Source organism: Chroicocephalus ridibundus, chromosome 4, assembly GCF_963924245.1.
Source record: "Chroicocephalus ridibundus chromosome 4, bChrRid1.1, whole genome shotgun sequence".
Taxonomy (NCBI): Eukaryota; Metazoa; Chordata; class Aves; order Charadriiformes; family Laridae; genus Chroicocephalus; species Chroicocephalus ridibundus.
The window spans coordinates 32,611,371-32,629,365 of NC_086287.1; the positions used below are offsets into that span (position 1 = coordinate 32,611,371).

At 35.7% G+C, this 17,995-nt stretch overlaps 1 protein-coding gene across 7 annotated transcripts in view; it reads right to left on the reverse strand.

Annotated features, from left to right (window-relative positions):
• Positions 1-17,995, reverse strand: part of NPAS3 (neuronal PAS domain protein 3) — a 625,871-nt gene that overhangs the window by 395,870 nt on the left and 212,006 nt on the right. Inside the window, exon 1 of one of the 7 annotated variants that reach the window (XM_063333314.1) lies at positions 2,295-2,422. The exons of the other annotated variants lie outside the window; for them this stretch is intronic. Within the exon in view, the coding sequence (XP_063189384.1) occupies positions 2,295-2,349 (55 nt within the window). The 5' untranslated portion in view covers positions 2,350-2,422. Of the gene's footprint in view, positions 1-2,294; positions 2,423-17,995 lie in introns of those variants that run through there. 7 annotated transcript variants of the gene reach the window in all.

Genomic DNA, 17,995 nt, shown 5'->3' on the forward strand with positions numbered 1-17,995 from the left:
TGTTGCTGTGTATTTTAAGTATTAATATTATGACTCCAGTTTAGAAGAATGTAGCTTTATTTTATTCAAATAAATTTTCCTGGTACTGTATGTTAGCACTGTTAAAAATCAGGCTAAATTCTAAGTGGCTATCAAGTAATAAAGGAGAAACATTTACTGCAGAAGCCAACACGAAAATGTGTTTGCCTAGTCATAAAACACTCATGAAAGGAGCTTGCAGATGCATCATTTTGATGCAATAATGGTCTTTCCCATCTAATCCCACTTTTTTTTTTTCTTCTAGAGCTGCAATGTTTATTACCTGAACCTAGAATGGGTTTACTTGTTTGCTTGTTATGCTTTGTTGCAATTCTATCAGGTTAGACACTAACATTTCTCAATAGATTTGCAGCATTATTATTTCCACTTATCACCAGCTCCCACCCAGAAGTGCAACACAGTATCAGACATCAACACTACCTTTGGCATTGGTTTCGTAAGAATGCAAAAGCCTAGATGACTGAAGAGTTTGATAAAAGTTCAAAGACAAAACCATGAAGAAATACGCTTCTTACTGCAAGAAAAGGTGTTAAGAAGCAAGATTTTTGAAAACACGCCTATATTAGCCTGCTAAAAAAGCTAAGTATTCAATGCTTAAAGACACTTGTACAAATAAAGAAACTCCCACTATATATAGTCTCGAGAGCGACTCACTGTAATTTGGGGGAGCATGCAAGAGAATAGAGATTACAGTTCTGCAAGGAGTACTATTTATGATACCTATAATTGAAATTAATCTTAATCGAATCAAGATTTGCATCAAGATTCGTTATCTTGGTCTATATTTTTAATCTTGATGCAAAATTTCTCTTGAAAATTGAGAACATTTTGCGTACCTGAAATATTCAGTGTTTAAGGTGAGCAGCTGTATTGTATTTTGATATCTACACAAATAGAAAGATACGTATTTCATTATAGAATTTTAGGGAGAGGAATAAGGCAATACAAAATTGAGTGTTGAAGGAGAAAGAAGAGATTGCCAGGCAGAGCTAGAATTCCCTGCTGTAACATGTATACTGATATTACTCCTTCACCATCGTTTGCACACTGCCCAAGTTACTATCCATGGGTTTTCCATCAAAGTTGGCAGGCAGTGTTTCATACGCTGTCAATGTCTTAAATGCCAGGTAACATGTCTACTGTGAACAAACTACCTTTACGCAAAACATAGCACAGATTAACATGGTAAATCTGGCGGGACACAATGATGGCAAAATTATTCCTTAATGGGAGCTTTCTCAAATAGTCCAACAGAATACTGAATTTTCATTCACTGTCATAAGTGGCTATCAATACATGCTCCAGCAGCTGCTAAGAGGTAAGTAATGTAGGTTCTAGGGCAGCCCCAACGCTACTAAACCCCATAACAGCAAGAAAGAATCTCCTTCCAGAAAATCTGTTCTTCATTTAAGCAAAAATAAATAAAACAAAACCTGTGCAAAGAACAGCAAGCTATGTAAGAGAGCATGTAGTAAGATGATTCCAGCAGAGGAAAAATCTATGAATACATCAAGTGTTTGGCAAGCTTCTATGCAGATCTGGTTTTCTGCCAGTTTTCATAAACCCCAGATAATCTTTGGTAGCACCTGGGTTTCCTTTTCTGGCTTCCACCATGCAGGCCGTAAGAAGTTGGCGCTCTCTGCTTACAGTACACTGGCAGCACGCTGAACAGAGAGACTCCTTTACCCAAGTGCTCAGGCAGCTGAGGGCAGGAGCTGCGGATGAATGAAGCAGGAGACTCTGAAGAAGGGGGATTAAGAACGGGGCCATATTGCATAGCATAGGGAAGAATGCATGTGGTCTGTCTACCATGTCTCAGAATTCCATACGGCTGTGGATAGATTATTTCTAGTTCTTTTATTGACTCAGCATTTGTTCAGCATAGACATGCTCTCCGCTGAGGGTGTTGAACAAGGAGCTGAGAAGAGTGAAAAAAAGAGAGAGTGACTTGAGCAGAATGGAACCTGAAGAAGGCAGAAATAAATTATTTCAGTTATTTGAATTAATTTATTAAATCATTTGTCTGAAAGACCACATGGACCTCTGGGAAATTCAACAGCCTGCTTCCAATGAAAGTCAGTGGCACAAAAATTAAATAACTAATTTTAAATGGGGCGGCTTGTGCAAAATACAGCTCATACTTGTATGTGCAGACCACACATACAAAACATTATACGCTAAAGAAGCCCTCATGAACTTTGAAACAGGCAAACTGCTCCTTGTCTTTGTAAGTTAGAGTCATTTGACATACAGACCTTGGACATCCAAGGATTCCTGAAAAATTAGGTTTTGATTAGTTAAATGCATCATTTTCTTCAATTCTTGATGAAAATCACATATGTGTGGTTCAACAATTATTGTTTCCTTTGGGAGGCATTCTGTAGTGGGAGGGGTGATTGTTGCAATTTCTGGATCTGAAATGGGTAAAAAAGCAAGAGGAGAATTATATTGTGTCCAAGTAATGGTGAAAACGTCCCTTCTACTAGCCTTTATTAGCCATCCTTGCTGCAATTTAAGATTTCTTTTTTAGTTATTATTAAAACTACACCGGGACAAGACCTACAGAACAGAGCGCTGCCATTGTATAAATGCATCAGGCAAAATTTAAAAAGTGACAGGCGCCAAAATTCAACGTATACTTCGCTTATTGCTGTAGTTAGATGTCTTCTCCCCAATACCATCATCAATATTTTAAAGCTTGTAAAAGAATAGGTTTGTATGATTTTAAATTAAACAGTATTATATCCCCAAAGTCATTTAGAACTTGAAGACAATGCTTTAAGATAGAATTTTAACAAGAGACATCATCAATTCAATTCTGTGATTTAACTATAAAATGTATCCTCACTTAAAAATGTATAAATAAATTGGAGTACATGGCAATGTAAGAAAGACTGGGAGAAAGAAGTGCTAATTTAATTATGCTAATGGTACTCTTGTAAGTGCAAAAACAGATGGCAGAATGAACAACAATGGATTATTTTTTTTAATCAAGCAATTTTGAATAAATATTTTTGTTCAAAAGCAGTAAGCAACTATAGTACTGCTGGAAAGTGGTAGTTTTCAGAATATCCATTTTCCAGGTGTGCTTCAACCAATCAGTAGAAAAGTAATACCCATGGTCTTAGCGGTAACCTTGCTTCTGACCTTCCCTCGTGGCTATTCCCAAAACAGAACTCATTTCCTGGTTACTGGAAAATAAACTGATCCCAGCGCTTCTCTGGAGCAAAAATGTGTAGTGGCTGGCATTGACAACAGACTATGCATGTTACTTTTAGAATATATCTAATGGGTATAAGCAACTGAGATTTTACAAAGACCAAAAGCTGGTGCAGGAGACAAAAAGTTCTTTGATTGCACAGGTTTAATACTTTAGCCAGCCTTCCACACAATTAATTAAATGACCATATTGAACTTTAGAAGTATGGTAGATAATCTCTGTTTTGACCTGCTGCCACATTATAAAAAGCTAATAAAAACTGTTCATCCTCTCACATACATTTTCGTAATGATTAGTCTAATTAGCAACTTTAAACTGTTGAATATTGCAGGCCATAAACTAATGACATTTAAATAAGTTAAAGTGCACAGCCTGTTTTTCAGAAATCTTCAAGGTCAGAAAATAAGGTCCTGATGTTATAGCTATTAATTTCCTTTTACTTTGATAAAAATATATGGCAAGGCAGTTGTCTTTGTTTAGCATCGCCCCAGGTACTGCATTTCAAGCATTGCAGTTAAGCAAGTTTTGGCAGTCATTTTATACACACACACAATTATGAATGTCAACTACGTAGGTAAACTACATGTATATAGCAGTATTTTATATTCATATACATGCAACAAATGCACACTATGATAGTGTTTTCTATTTAAAAACCCCTCCAAAGTGCATGCATTTATGGACCCAAAGATAGCTGGTACACCCATCTATTTTTTTTACCAAATCAGCTGGTCTAATAAAGGATATTATTTGGCAAACCTTGTGCTGTTTACATTTATATGGACATTGCTCTACAAAGAGGAGAAATGAAGCATCCAGACAACATCTACACTACTAGAGTACTGCACAATGTTATTTTATTTAGACATGCAGGTGAGTACATTGTCCAAGCTGCCAACCGCACTTCTGCAAGCAAACATTTTACAAGTGAACTTCTGACACTCAGAATTCAAACTACGATGAGAGGCAAGCAGCCATCCCCTAGAATATTAACCCTCTTATAAAAGAAATTAGAAAAGATATTACATATGCCATTGGTGAAGATACCCAATATAAACTCCATCAAAATGCTCCTTTCTAATGCAACAATAGTTGTAGATAATTACTTAAAGGTAGACTGATACAAATCTTGAGAGAAATAATTGTTATGAAATACAGTTATCATTTTTGTCTTTAAATTAATCTTCAAAGTATTTAATCTTTAGTACTTATAGAAGAACTGGATGAGATACCCTGGCTGTTTGTGGAGAGCCTATGCCAATTCTGGATTATAAGCCATTTTTACTATCTTTATGTGGCAGGAAATAAAGTGACAAAGAAAGCACCATTTCTAAGGTGAAACATTACTTAAATGTCTTTGAAGTTAATATTATATATTATACATATATTATATTATATATATTATATTATTATATATATAATATATATTATATTTTATATATATTTTATATATTATATATAAGTATAAAAGTCTCATAGATTATTGACAACAAATCTGTGAGAATAATTCATTAACAGCTACCTGAGACCACATCAGCCCAATTCCCTGATCTTTTCAGCTCTATTTTGTAATCTTCATGTGTCTAAAAGCCATCTCAGTACGATGAGGAAAGGACAATCTGTAGGAATACCTAACAGTCAGCGCCTTCTCCACATCATTGCAAGGTGGGTAATTCAGGGAAGTACCCAACTCACCCAACGCATGCCGTTTCTGATGACTGGCTTCTGGGGGTATCAGGCAGCTTCAGGACAGAGCCTGCAGTCAAACTGCACGAGAGCTGCAAGTGGACTAGGACTTACTAGAATTTACTTTTACAATCTTGTTTTTCTACTAAAGTTTAAAGCAATGTGATAAAAAAAGCTTTTATTTCCATTAATTGTACCACTTATAAGTATATTTAATAATGTGCATTAAATACAAAACCTTGGGTTTCAACTGAAATCACTTTAGTTGTGTATCCAGCAAATTCCCAGGGAATCAGGTGAAAATATGACCTTTCAAGTAATAGCATGCAACTCCATCAATCAGCTCTATCATGCACCGCACTTCAACCCATCTGCATATGTAATGAATCTGAAGAAAATAAGAAAATGAGTGCAAATAATTGATCTCTTAGTTATATCTTTTACTTCTAATGAACTCAAGTTCAGACATGTAAAGAAATACTGTGCATGTTACTGATCCAGAAGTGAAGTAAAGAAATTTCATGTGTGTAAAACCTATTTTTCAAAATGAAAGCCAAGGAGCTACTCGACAAGTAAAATATATCTAATTCTTATCTTTGAGTTGTCTCCACATAAAATAAAGTTGGAAGCAAATAGGGAGGGTATATCAACAGAATCTTCTCTAGAAACATACTGCTATTACTTTGGAGCCTACAGGAAACTTAGTAACTATTATTAGTGTCAGATGTTCTGAAACATGGTTATGAACCACTACCAAATTTAGGTATTAAAACTTCTTATAGTCAGGCACCTCTCTGCCAAAGAATTAGTGTGTTAAGCAAAACAAGAAATTTAAAACCTAACCTGTTGTGTTTTTGTATAGCACATACATAATAACTACCTGTCTGGTGAGAAAACTGGAATAGTGAAATACTAAATATTCCTCACTGTAAGTTTGTTGTCAGGTGCTTATCTACCCTGTCATTCTTTAAATACTTTTGAAATGGAACTATTTCTACCCTGCACTTTAACATTCTTTAACAGCTGTATAACAATCTACATAGGAAAGAAAAAGAAAAAAAAGAAACATTCGAAGCAGCATACACCTCCTTAGCAATATTTTCCAGCAAGTTCATGAATTGCTTTAGGCCATGAGTCTACTGGATATAAACACCAGCTTTCACCTTCAAAACCACACCACAGGCCTGTCCTCAGGTCCAAAGTGAAATGTATTTCACGGCCTGAATTCTGTCCTCTGGGAATTATTAAACCACATTCCAAAACCACTGCAAATAACATTTCAGTTTAGCATGATTGGCAGGTCACTTAGGAGAGGCCCTGTACTGCTTTTTAAAACTATATTATTTTTGACGACCAGAAAGGACAGTTTTCACAGGTCAAGCTTCAGATCACTGGTAGCAAGCCTAAAAGTCTATATCAAAGTTATCTGCACCGTACCTACCTGTAAGTAAATAAAGAGTTCAGCTGCTAATGCCATAGTGAACAAAGGGAACAACAATATTAAAAGCTCATACCAGCTCTTGGTTTAAATCAATATTTGCTTGGCCTGTTTTCCCAACTAACTTTTATACTTTACAAGTAAATATCGATTTACATCTGAAGACTGACCCAAACCAATGTGACCTCCCTCCCTCCCTCCACTCTTTTGCAACTCTCCATCAGTCCCTCCTTATTGCTAACACTTCTTTGACATATTTTTCCTACTTTCCTTTTCCAAACCCTCCACTTGCCACACTGACCCTAACTCTGCCTGTCTTATTACTGTCCTTAGTCAGTCTTCCCTCTGCACGCTTCCCATACTCATCATTTCCCTTTCTATTATTTTACAAGCAGCTTATGATCTTCCTATTCTAGATCCAACCCAGCATACTTCGACCCCACTTTGCTCTCTCAACACCATCCTATCTCACAAGGTGCTACAAAATTATACAGAAGTTTTCTCTCTTTGTGTCCTTAATCCCTCATGAGCAAATTTCTCCATCAGAACCTCTCTCTCTGTGCTCGCCAATGACCTCCTCACATCATGAGAGGACATCTCTTCATTTTTGGGCCTCCACAACCATGTATATCATAAAATATGATGTGCCAGCACCTTCTTACATTGGTATGTAGCTGTTTTAGAAGGGGTATGGTCAACATCATATAATTGTGGATAACACCACAGATTTGCGATGGCTGAACTCTCCTGGCTCTCTTTGAAGAAATCATTAGTATACAACGTGGACACTGAACCAGTGTCCTTAGAAATTGGCAGCACATGCCCTAACAGAATTTGATTTAAAAAAAAGGGAAAAAAAACCAAAACGGATCAGATTAATGAAGACAGAACACATGGAAGAGAGAAGAGATGATTCAGCTGCTGTTATTCATTTGTCTTTAGATATATTTTCCTTCTAATTGCGACCAAGGGGCAAAATTAATCAGTTTCTTAGCCAATGAAGGGTTACAGGCAGCAATTAGGCCTCTGACAATAATCTTCAAACATACAATTGCCAAAAATTTGCAGTACAGACATTTGTGGAAGAAGAGTTACATGGGGCCATACTTTCAAGCTCTGAAATGTCAAAGAATGAACTGGAAATAACCAAACAAATGTTTATATATAAGGGTTCACTTACGCCTGTAGTAAAGTTGTGGACTTCATGGGGTAAATCAAGAACTGTTAGCATTTATGCTTTATTAGCAGTAAATAAACCAAGCACATAATAACAATATTATTCATAAGAACCTTTGTCACTAGCCTTTTGTCTCTTAAACAAACTGTAAACTTGAGAAGAGCAAATGCATTCTTTTAATTAACTGCACTTCTTACCAAATGTTACACTTTCTTTTCAGACTAAATCTTAAATATCGATCAACAAAATGACCATAGTCACTACATAAACGTTAAAAAGATTCTGAACATAACTTTTCATTCAAAATAAAACTAAACAATACCCTAGAAAAACAAGCCAGGGATTCTTCCGAGCAGGTCACTGCGTAAGTCAGGCTTTCCTAGAGGAGATATTAACTGTCTAATCAACAATTATGTAAAACCTCACTTACGATGTCTTTTACTTCAAAAGTTAATAAATCTCATCAAAACTTTTTGCTCCTTTGATAAACTTTTTTAAAAGCAAATGGGGCAATTTTTGCAGTAAGAGTTTTATCAGAAATTACTGGGAAGTAATTATTCACATGGCCTGCTTTTATTAGGAAATCAAAGGGGTTGCTTCTTAAAAATAATGATTTTTCAATCTGGAATCATTTTGTGCAAGGAATACTTGTCAATTAGGTAGATGCATTCAATCAGTTGGAAAAGTATTTGACTAAGCCTATCTTCTTCCCTATCCTTACATAAGAGCTGAACAAAATCAGAAATGAGGAAAAACTACCAAGAAACAAAAACATCAAAACTCTCTGTAGTCTATCTAAAACCAAGATTTAGAGTTATTGAAAATGTTGGAGAAGCCTTTAAAAATATTTATTTTCCTTACTGAACTGAGTGGACAAGGTGATAAAGCAGTTAAAGCATCTCACAAAAGACTCCGACAGGTCAGTTTGAGGCATGGTCCAAATTCATGCAGCAAGTTGTTTCCACTCCATTCAAGCGTATCAGGGAGGGGAGTCAAGGCTGTTGGCTGTGACGACCACTACATCATTCCCTCATATGCCGTTGGCTAATGGAATTGGTGTGCTTCAATACTGCTAGCTTGTTGACCACTTCCATTCAGGAAGAACCTTTGACTGGGCAGAGAACTTTCAATTGAAAGAAAAAATAACATAAAAATTATCTGCCCGTAACAGAACACATAACTTGCCCATGATTTTTTGATCAAATATTACCCAATAAAGCTTATCTCTTTACAGACAGACAAAAATTAATAGTTACTATTTAGAGTAGAACATCTACTTTGACGTCTTTGACGTCATTCACTGGACTTGGCTATAATACTCAATTGTTGTCTCATTTTAGTGATCTGAATTGCCATGGCGAGATTTACCCAGTTTCCGATATAAAAAAAAAAAACAAGCAAGAGAACATACACTCAAAAATATACTTCCTGTTCATTTAATTTGTGAAAGATTTCCTAAAATTATTATCCAAAATCCACTTGAAAGTTTTGCTTGATAGCATATGAGACTAGTGGCAAGAGTCAGATGAATTTCAATTCTGAACAGAGATCTGGCCATAAATAACTGCAGAATACGTAACTAAACAAGGAAATAAATCAGGAAAGTCAGGAAGCACTGCGACATCTCTTCTAGTACATGAGGAGCATTTTCCAGATTAAGGGCAATTTCCTTTGCCACAGTGCTTACAATACTAATATTCCTCTTTTTTGAGTGAAGTTACTTATCAGTAAATGTTCTTTGTGATTGTCTTCTCTTAAACCTTTCTACTACCAACCATTCAAAATATACAGCTCCCCTACGTAGGAATTATGAGAATGAAGAACCACAAACTTCAAAGATTGAAGTTACAGTAGCACACAGATTAGGAAGATTATTAGTTGCATAAAATACTAACAGCAATGCCATTTGTATTGCTTATGAAGTTGTTGTTGGAGCACTAATTTATACCACAATCCCAGATGCTTCCAGGCACAGGCTGGGAGGATGGGTCTCTCCCACCTTCTGCTTGCCATCCAGTGCCATGGATTTGCCTGCAGTCCCCTCAGAGGTGGAGCCATGCCTGACCACCCTGGATTCCCATGTCCAAGACCAGGGAAGTAGTAGTTAAGACAGATACTACACACCCCAGTTCTTCTAGAGTTCATTTCCCAAACTGGTGATGCTACCATCACATCAAATAAACCACAAAAAGGGAAGAGAGAGTTCAAGTATGTCAAAATGTTCCAATACTTAACTGGCTTTTAAGATGCATCAACATACCGTAAATGTCAATCAATTGTGACCTAACAGGACAGAATCTATGTAAATTATCTTATTATGCTACCCTAATTAAACTGTGAGTCTCATACAAGTCTTGTGTCTATCACTAAGCTTCTTACAACTTCAACATCTTTTCTAATCACCTGCAATTTACTTCAGTTGCCGCTGCGCAGTAGAAAGGGGCAGAGGAAACAACGACAAGATATTGCCTTACTATTCCCCACCTTCCATATTTAAAAATTGCAAATCTACACTTGAAACAACAACATTCAGTGAATCTAAAAAAGCAAAGACTATACGTCTCTTCATTTCTACCGAAGATATCAAAGTAAGCGTTAAGGAAATTTTATACCATACATGGTTTGCACTGATTTTCTGGAAAGTACATTTCTGGAGTTTGTGTTCTGCAGAAAATGGGAATATCCATTTATTTCTGGGGTGGGGGCTGGAAGAGGCAGGAGGCATTCGCTTTTTCCCATGTAGAAGGAAAAAAAAAAAAAAAAAAAGAGAAAGCAAAAAAAGAAAAAGAGAGAGGTTGCTAGGTTGCTTAAGGGGTAGGATTCTTCCAATGTGAAATGATAACAAATGAAACAAGAAAACGGATGGGTTGGATGAACCATTTATATGAACAGCAGGTGATATTTCTCATTCTTCCCCTGTCTTCATGATATTATGTATTTACAGACTTTTGGTATATTCTGGAGAAGAGGAGACATTTCCCTCTACATCACCACTTCCAGTTATGCCAAATTACCTCCTTGAAAATACATAAAAATAGATAAACAGAGTTAGATTAGACAGACAGCTAAAATAAGGACATGTGAGGAATAAGGTTAAAAAAAAAGAAAGGGTTAAGTATTCTGCAATGCATCTTGTCTGAATATTTTTATAATCAAGCTGGCTACCATTTCAAAAAAACATATCACATGCCCATTATAAAAACTTACTTATACTTAAGGGAAAAGTAAAGAATGATTTTCACCAGGAAGGGAAGTGATGCATGTAAGGGACAGCTGTAACATTTCATAGGCAGCAGGTTTTTATTCCGTATCCTACATATGTGGATTCAGCCTTGGGAGTGTGACAAAATGGTAGATAATCATAACAATCCATGCAGATTTTAGCTACAAACATACGACACAAATTCCTTGTCCAGGAATTTCCCATTACCTGCAACCCATTCTTTTTCTAGGACTTCAGTTCTTGCCAAAGCATTTTCAGTTTCTTTAACGCATATAGTAGGTAACACCGTTATTTTGGTTTTTTCACTACCTTTTAAAATGTGTACTTAGCTACCACATAAACAACTCCAAACTTTTAAACTCTTACATTTTGTTTTATATTAATCTAGTTTTATAGAGCTAGGGAATAAAATAAAAGAAAGGTAAACATACTGAATGCTACTGATAAGAAAGATTGATTACTTCAGATTTCTCTTTGTGTTTACTGACAAAAGGCAGTGTGCAGTAGCATACCAGGTTTGCTCTGAGTGAAAAATGAAGCCTAGTTGGTAGATTAACCATCTACAAAATGATTCCTCGCAGAGTACAGTATGGCTTTTTGCACTCTAATATCTTATGCAGCGAATCTGACTAAATTACATCTTTAATAAATCATTTACTACTTACCACGTTTTGCTAATTATTTCAAAATACTGTAATCCTACATTATTTATATGTTAATTTTTTATCCTAGAAGAACAATACTGCACATAGTGGATCGGTACCTTCAGTAAACAGCAATATGAAATACATAACTACCAAGAGAAGCCACCATAATTACGCAGCAAAGTGCTCATTTAGGATTTGGATAAGGCTAAACATACAATGCATTCTACTGTGTGTCACTAAATACCCATATCCTTCGTACAACTAAGGTGGAAAAATCAGAAGTCACAAAAATAAAGCTGCAAAAAATGAGAAGGCAGATTTGTAACCACAATCATGCATGAACAATTACAAATTTCAAATGTAAAGATCATTCAAATAAATGTTACTGATGGATAATCCTCACAGGGTGCAAGTCAAAGTAAACAGACAGTCCACTTTAGAAAGTGTCTAGTGAATTGATTTAACAAGTTTAATGCGAGCATCAGTGTGGGGCTATTACTGATCGTAAGCTTTACTGATGTTATTTGTTCGCTTGGAAAAATACCGCTCTTTGGAATGAGCACATTAAGGCTAAAATTGCAGAGAAAACCCTATTACAACTTTATTGCTGGCAAATTGGAACCAAACCTTGTCTGTATATCAATTACTTAGAGTTACCACAGAGATAAATCCTTTTTTTTTGTATAGGCTCAATCTTGAAGACAGTGATGAGAAAACTCCTTATTATACCCTACCAACATCACTAGGTTTTCTTAGCAATTTCAAGAAATTGTCAATTAAGTTCTTTTTATTAGGTTCCAAAAGCTGTTAAGTCAAACACAAATCTATCATAAGGCTTGTAACAGCATGTTATTTAGGCACATTTCAATGTTTCACTCTTTCATTATCCACCTACCCAAACCCTAATCAAAAGTTCTCATAAACTGAAGGAGTTTTCAGTTCTCCCATCTCAAGGTTCAGATAAATTTAGAGCAAGTGAGCTCTCATTTCTTGTAACTGGTCATATGAGGAATGCCCATTAAGTCAGTAGAAATATCATTATTTGGATGGCTTTAGATACTAATACAGTTGTTCGCAAGATCATTAATGCTGAATGACACACTGCTGTGTAATTGCACAGGATAGTTGCAGCAATAATATTTACAAAGTCTGTCAAATATTAGTACAAATGTACCTATTTTTATGTCCCTTGCTGCCTGGTAGGGTTTCCTTTAAGACAAATAACTACCTCTAAAAATGACAGTCGATAAGGGAAGTCGTACAGATCCCAGAGCTGCGACACTGAAATGAGCCGTACTCCTTGCTCCCTGAGCCGAGAAGCTAAACTCTTTGTAGGAATGATGCTTTCAAGTGTCCAGGAAGAGTAAAGAGTCAGTTACTGCCTATAGGAATAGCACAATGAAGAGCCAAACAGGTCAGCCATCAAGACCGTTACTTGCCTCATGTCCCAGCCAGAAATAGAGTGCCTGAGAAAAAGGCACATAGTTGATGACGAACTATGGCTGGTCACTAATACTTCAAAATTTCTACAGTATTCACACCTCAGATTAGCTTTAGAAATGTTAAAAGAGAGGCTTATGTTCTGCACCTGGTAATGCATGACCCAAACTTATTAATAAGGGAATTTTATGTTCCGCCATCTGACTGTTCCACTTTCAAAATAAATTGGAAATTATTTTGCACTCCTCCAGTTGGTCCCCACAAACTGAGGAAAAGGGCTGCTTTTGTTTGAAGTGAAAGAGCAACATGCTATAAGCATATATAAATCTGACCGTTAAAAATGCTAACTAAATGTGTTAGAGCTAAATAGGTAGCTACAGGGGCTATGTGAGTAGCCCCTATATGTGACTAGAGTAGTTGTGCAGGGGCAGCAAAGCAAAAAGACTCAAAAGTTACAACATAGACTTTTGTGCTTAAATATGCCTTTTTCTTTTTTTTCCCCTTTTCCTTTTTTTTTTTTCTTCAATAGCTGGCTTCGTATACAGCCATTCTCACTTCATTCTATAGTATCCTGACTAGTTGGTCACAGGCTAACGACATTTGAAGAGGAAGAAGGTCAAAGCTATCATTACAGTGGTGACAACCAATCACAGTGAAAAAAAAATAAGTTTTATTTATTACACTTAATATAAGAAACCTTTACTGTGGAATATAATTGTACTGTCACTACACACCAGAGATTTTTAATCCCCAATCATTTCAACATATTTTACAGTTCATTACCTTTTCAGTTAGATATTGCAGGAAAGACTCTCCTGAGTCTACACAAAAGCCTTAAAAATTCTACTATTTTTACTCTCATATTTCACCTATATGAAATAGCGGATGATGAATTTCAGTGAAGAAAAATACACATATTCTGCATGAGGTTAGTAAAGAATAAAGAGGGAAAAGAACCCCCAAATAGTCAAAACATTTTGTTAAAGTTTTAAAAAGATCTAACATTTTGTTCGTGAAGCCATAAAATCTTAAAGATATCTGTAAGATGTTTACAAGAACTTGAGTATGGTACTGTGGCACACAGTATAGCATTGTCCTAGCTAAACAAGATGGACTACATATCTCCCCAATAATACACAGTGCTCTAACAAACAAATACAAAGTTACATTGCCTCTAGGAGGAGATTACCTCTTATGATTCTCATAAGTTCTAATAAGTGTCACTGTGAAAAGGTAAGAAATTGTATCTTTGTGAATTTTATTCTGTAAAAATCTATCACGTATGGTCATTTTTCACCTCGTATAGCTCCCAAGCCTCATTCTGTATTGACTGAATATAATCTAGACTACATAACAAAAAAAATGATACTCGTGACATCACAGAAGTTGTCTAGTTAACTAAATCACAATGTAAAAATACAATTCTCCTTTTTGGTTTTGTTTTGTTTCTAAATAGGTAAAGTAGGCCCTGAAACACTAATCCAGGAAAGTACTATACACATGGAGAGAGATCTGTTTTTCTGCAAGTTCTGTTTTATTTGGGAATTCATTACAATCTCCAGCACAAATGGACCATCCAATCAATAAAAGTTTAAAAAAATCTAACCACCACCACAGACAGCAAGGAAACCTCTGACTTCCCTACACTAGATTTCACTAATATGTAAAAAAGTAAATCTAAACACATCACTGTTTTTCACAAGATCTTTCAAGTATAAATTTTAGGCTGTTTGCATCCTAATCAAATAAAAGTACACTTCTTCAGTGTCAAAGAAGAAGAAGAAACACAGTTTGGGACATACCAAAAATATGCTTGAAGAAAGGCAATGAACAACCAAAACCAAATTGGCGGTTTTCTTTTTCTTGTGAGTTGTACAATTTGTAAACACTGTAAAATTAATGTGGTCTAAGTCTTGAGACTATCTGAACTGACCCTTATTCTACCAATTAATTTCCTTGACAAAAGATACATGGAAAAACCCTATAATACAATTCTGGTAGACACAAGGAAAGAGTGCCCGGGTCTAGTAAACAAGGGAGAACAAAGAAAAAAATGGACAACACGCAATCTGAAATAGCAAATTAGAAAAACTATAGAAAAAAGGAATCATGTAAATAGAACAAAAAATACAATCAGCACACATGAAATTGAAGTATTAACTATTTTCACCATATTTTCTTCAAGGCCAGTTAAAGCAAAATCAGTGGAATTTATGCTGACACAAAGCAGATACAACACAATACAAAAATATGTCCTTCAAATTTGCAGAATCATTCAGAAACCTTGTTCTTGTAAGAACCAGCCATCACACCAAAAAGTATTCCAGAAAAATGCATCAGAGTTTGGCTTGCCAGGCAACCTTGAGATATCAGCATCAAAAAAAAAAAACCAAAAACACTCCGCAGTGGAATTCTGACCTGTTGAAAATAATTTGCTATTTTCTTTGGCAATGGAAGGGCTGGTGCTATTTTCCCATTCAGTTTTGCCATCAGTTTCACTGCCTGGATTTTTTTACTGGCTCATCTTTTACAACGGGAATCCATTCTTAAAAGGTAATTCTTTGGGCTGCTTTGAGATGAAGATAAACTGAGAAGAATTTTGGCTACTGGGAGACTTGGCATAAATATGAGATCCAGAATAACAGTACTAGCTAACAGAGTCAAGACCCATGAACCTGGCACAGCAGTTCAATTCAACGATAATTTTCAGTGAAGGTATATTTATGCTGGCGTACATATGACATAGCTAGAAGAACGCGAGCTCCCCAGATGGAGTTTTACTAAGATTCAACTACGACGGAGGGCTTATCCACTTGAATGTGGTCAGCATGATGTAAAACATCAATGGCTAAACTGTCACTGCTGGTAAAATTCTACTTAATCGGCAGGCTGATAAGTCAGAGAGTAGTCTAAGGTGAGGAAGCTGAAAGGCATTTAAGAAGGTTTTGCACTTAACTCTCGAAATACTTCTACAAGGATCTAATATGAGGGAATGAAAGTATGAGGCAACACAATGCTGAGAAGACAAGTGCAGATTGTCATGAGTAGAAATTTAAGCCAGACTTCCCCCCATTCAACTCTCAGTTCTACATTCAGGGGGAAACGAGGCTTCCAGCTGTTGAACGAGACCAGCTGGAGCTTTTATTTATCTCTGTTGACCTGGAGTTCATTCATCTAAAAGCTGGAAATTTTCACCCACTTTTCTATGAATGGAATGGGATATAGGACAAGCAATTGGACATCCAGATACTACACCTATCAAAGATAAAGAAAAACTTTTTTTCCTGCAAAAGATGAGGTTAGCTGAGGCTGACAAGAGATTTTCACCTTTTTTCATAGTATATGTAACACAGGCTTTATGAGCTTGAACAGTTATCTTACCAGAGCATCTGGCACTGCAGGATTTCACACTTAGAGACCAATGTGTTCACATGGCCAAGGTTATAAAGAAAAGTTGAATTCTGACATTCATTTCCACTTCTGTGTCTATGCCTTTTCCTCTTGTTCTTTGGAGTTTAATCAATTTTAGAATCCTAGCATCCATTTATGCAAGTACATCAGTAGACTGTAGTAACTTAAATAACATTCTTAACATAGAAGTCATCAGTACACAATTTCCAAAAGACAAGGTTAAGTTAGAAGACTTTCATAGGTAAATTTTTCTATGATTTTTTTTTTTTTTAATGGCCAGACAAGCTCTACCTTCTCATTTTAGAGAAAGAACTATCATGAGTATGTACAAATAACTGAGTATAAACTGAGTTTATACCCCAGTAAAAGGCTGGATCATACAAAACTGGTACAAAAGACAGATTCTTAAGTGAGAGGACCGTAATATTATTTTACTCTTTTACAGAAAATCCTCGCATCAGTAGGTATATGCTAAAACCAGATTTATTTAAAACTTTAAAACTATTTTCATGTTGAATCAATATGCGTGTCTAGAACCTTGTTTAAGAAAACTATTCACCATGCAAAGTTTTAAATGCACAGTATCAAAGAATAATTTTTGACATTTTGATTCATACATGCTTATAAAGCTCCAAGACAACATGGTTTAATTATAAAACATATTTCTACTGCCTTAGTCATGCCAATTAAATTTGATTGGATACTTTCTTTATTCAACAAGCCCCTTTCATGTCATTTTAATTTACTGTCAAAGCAGCCTGAATATTGGAAACTAAATTATTTACTACAGCCCATAAGCCAATAATGTTCCATTTGTCTCGTACAGAGGGAGACTAGACTAACAAGATTATTAAGGACATTACTTGTAATAGCGAATGTCCTTCACTTTATTTGAGCTTCATGCTGTGCTTTCAGAGATCATACTTCAAAAGAGCTCCGTTTCATTCCATCACAGAACCTCTGATATAAATTATTCTTTGCTAGCTTTGTAATACTCTGATCATAGAGAAAGTGGACCCCATCTTGTTGGGTAAAAACAGAGGCTTCTTCTCTAAGATAACTACATAGTTTATTTGTGCTAAACACCTTTGATGCGCTCCCTTGTGCCAATAACACAGAACAGGCAGAAATCAGCTAAATTTATCATACAATGATAACATCTCGGAGACTTAACTCACAAGGGCTTTGGTTGTCTTTGCAATGATTTCAAACCAAATTCTGCAATCTAAATGCATGTGGTTAAAATCAATCTTGTAAGTTCTTAAAAACACCGTGTAGAGAATGCAATAAACGTAATGCAGAACAGACTTCAGAAAACCAACAGATCTAGCGTTTCACAAAAAGAGTCTTGAAAAATAGAATACAAATTGTTTAAGATATAAGCCTGTCATACAGACTGATAAATTGATAAAGGATTACAAACACAAAGAAAGACTGAAAAGATAATAAGCCAGCGAAGGTAATTCTTCTCCTAATGTTAGATCCACTCTTTGCCTTTCTGTTACAACTCAAGTTCAGCAAGGCTCTTAAACAGATTACTAATTCAAAGCAAATGAATAATCTTGTTTAAATCAATGGAACTGCTTACATGCCTAAAGTTAAGCACATGTTTAAATCTTTTTCTTAATTGAGGAGATTTGTTATTTATGATACCGGAAAGTATTTCAAACAATCAAAAAGTGGCACAGAGAAGCATAAGGGTTTGTGAAAAATT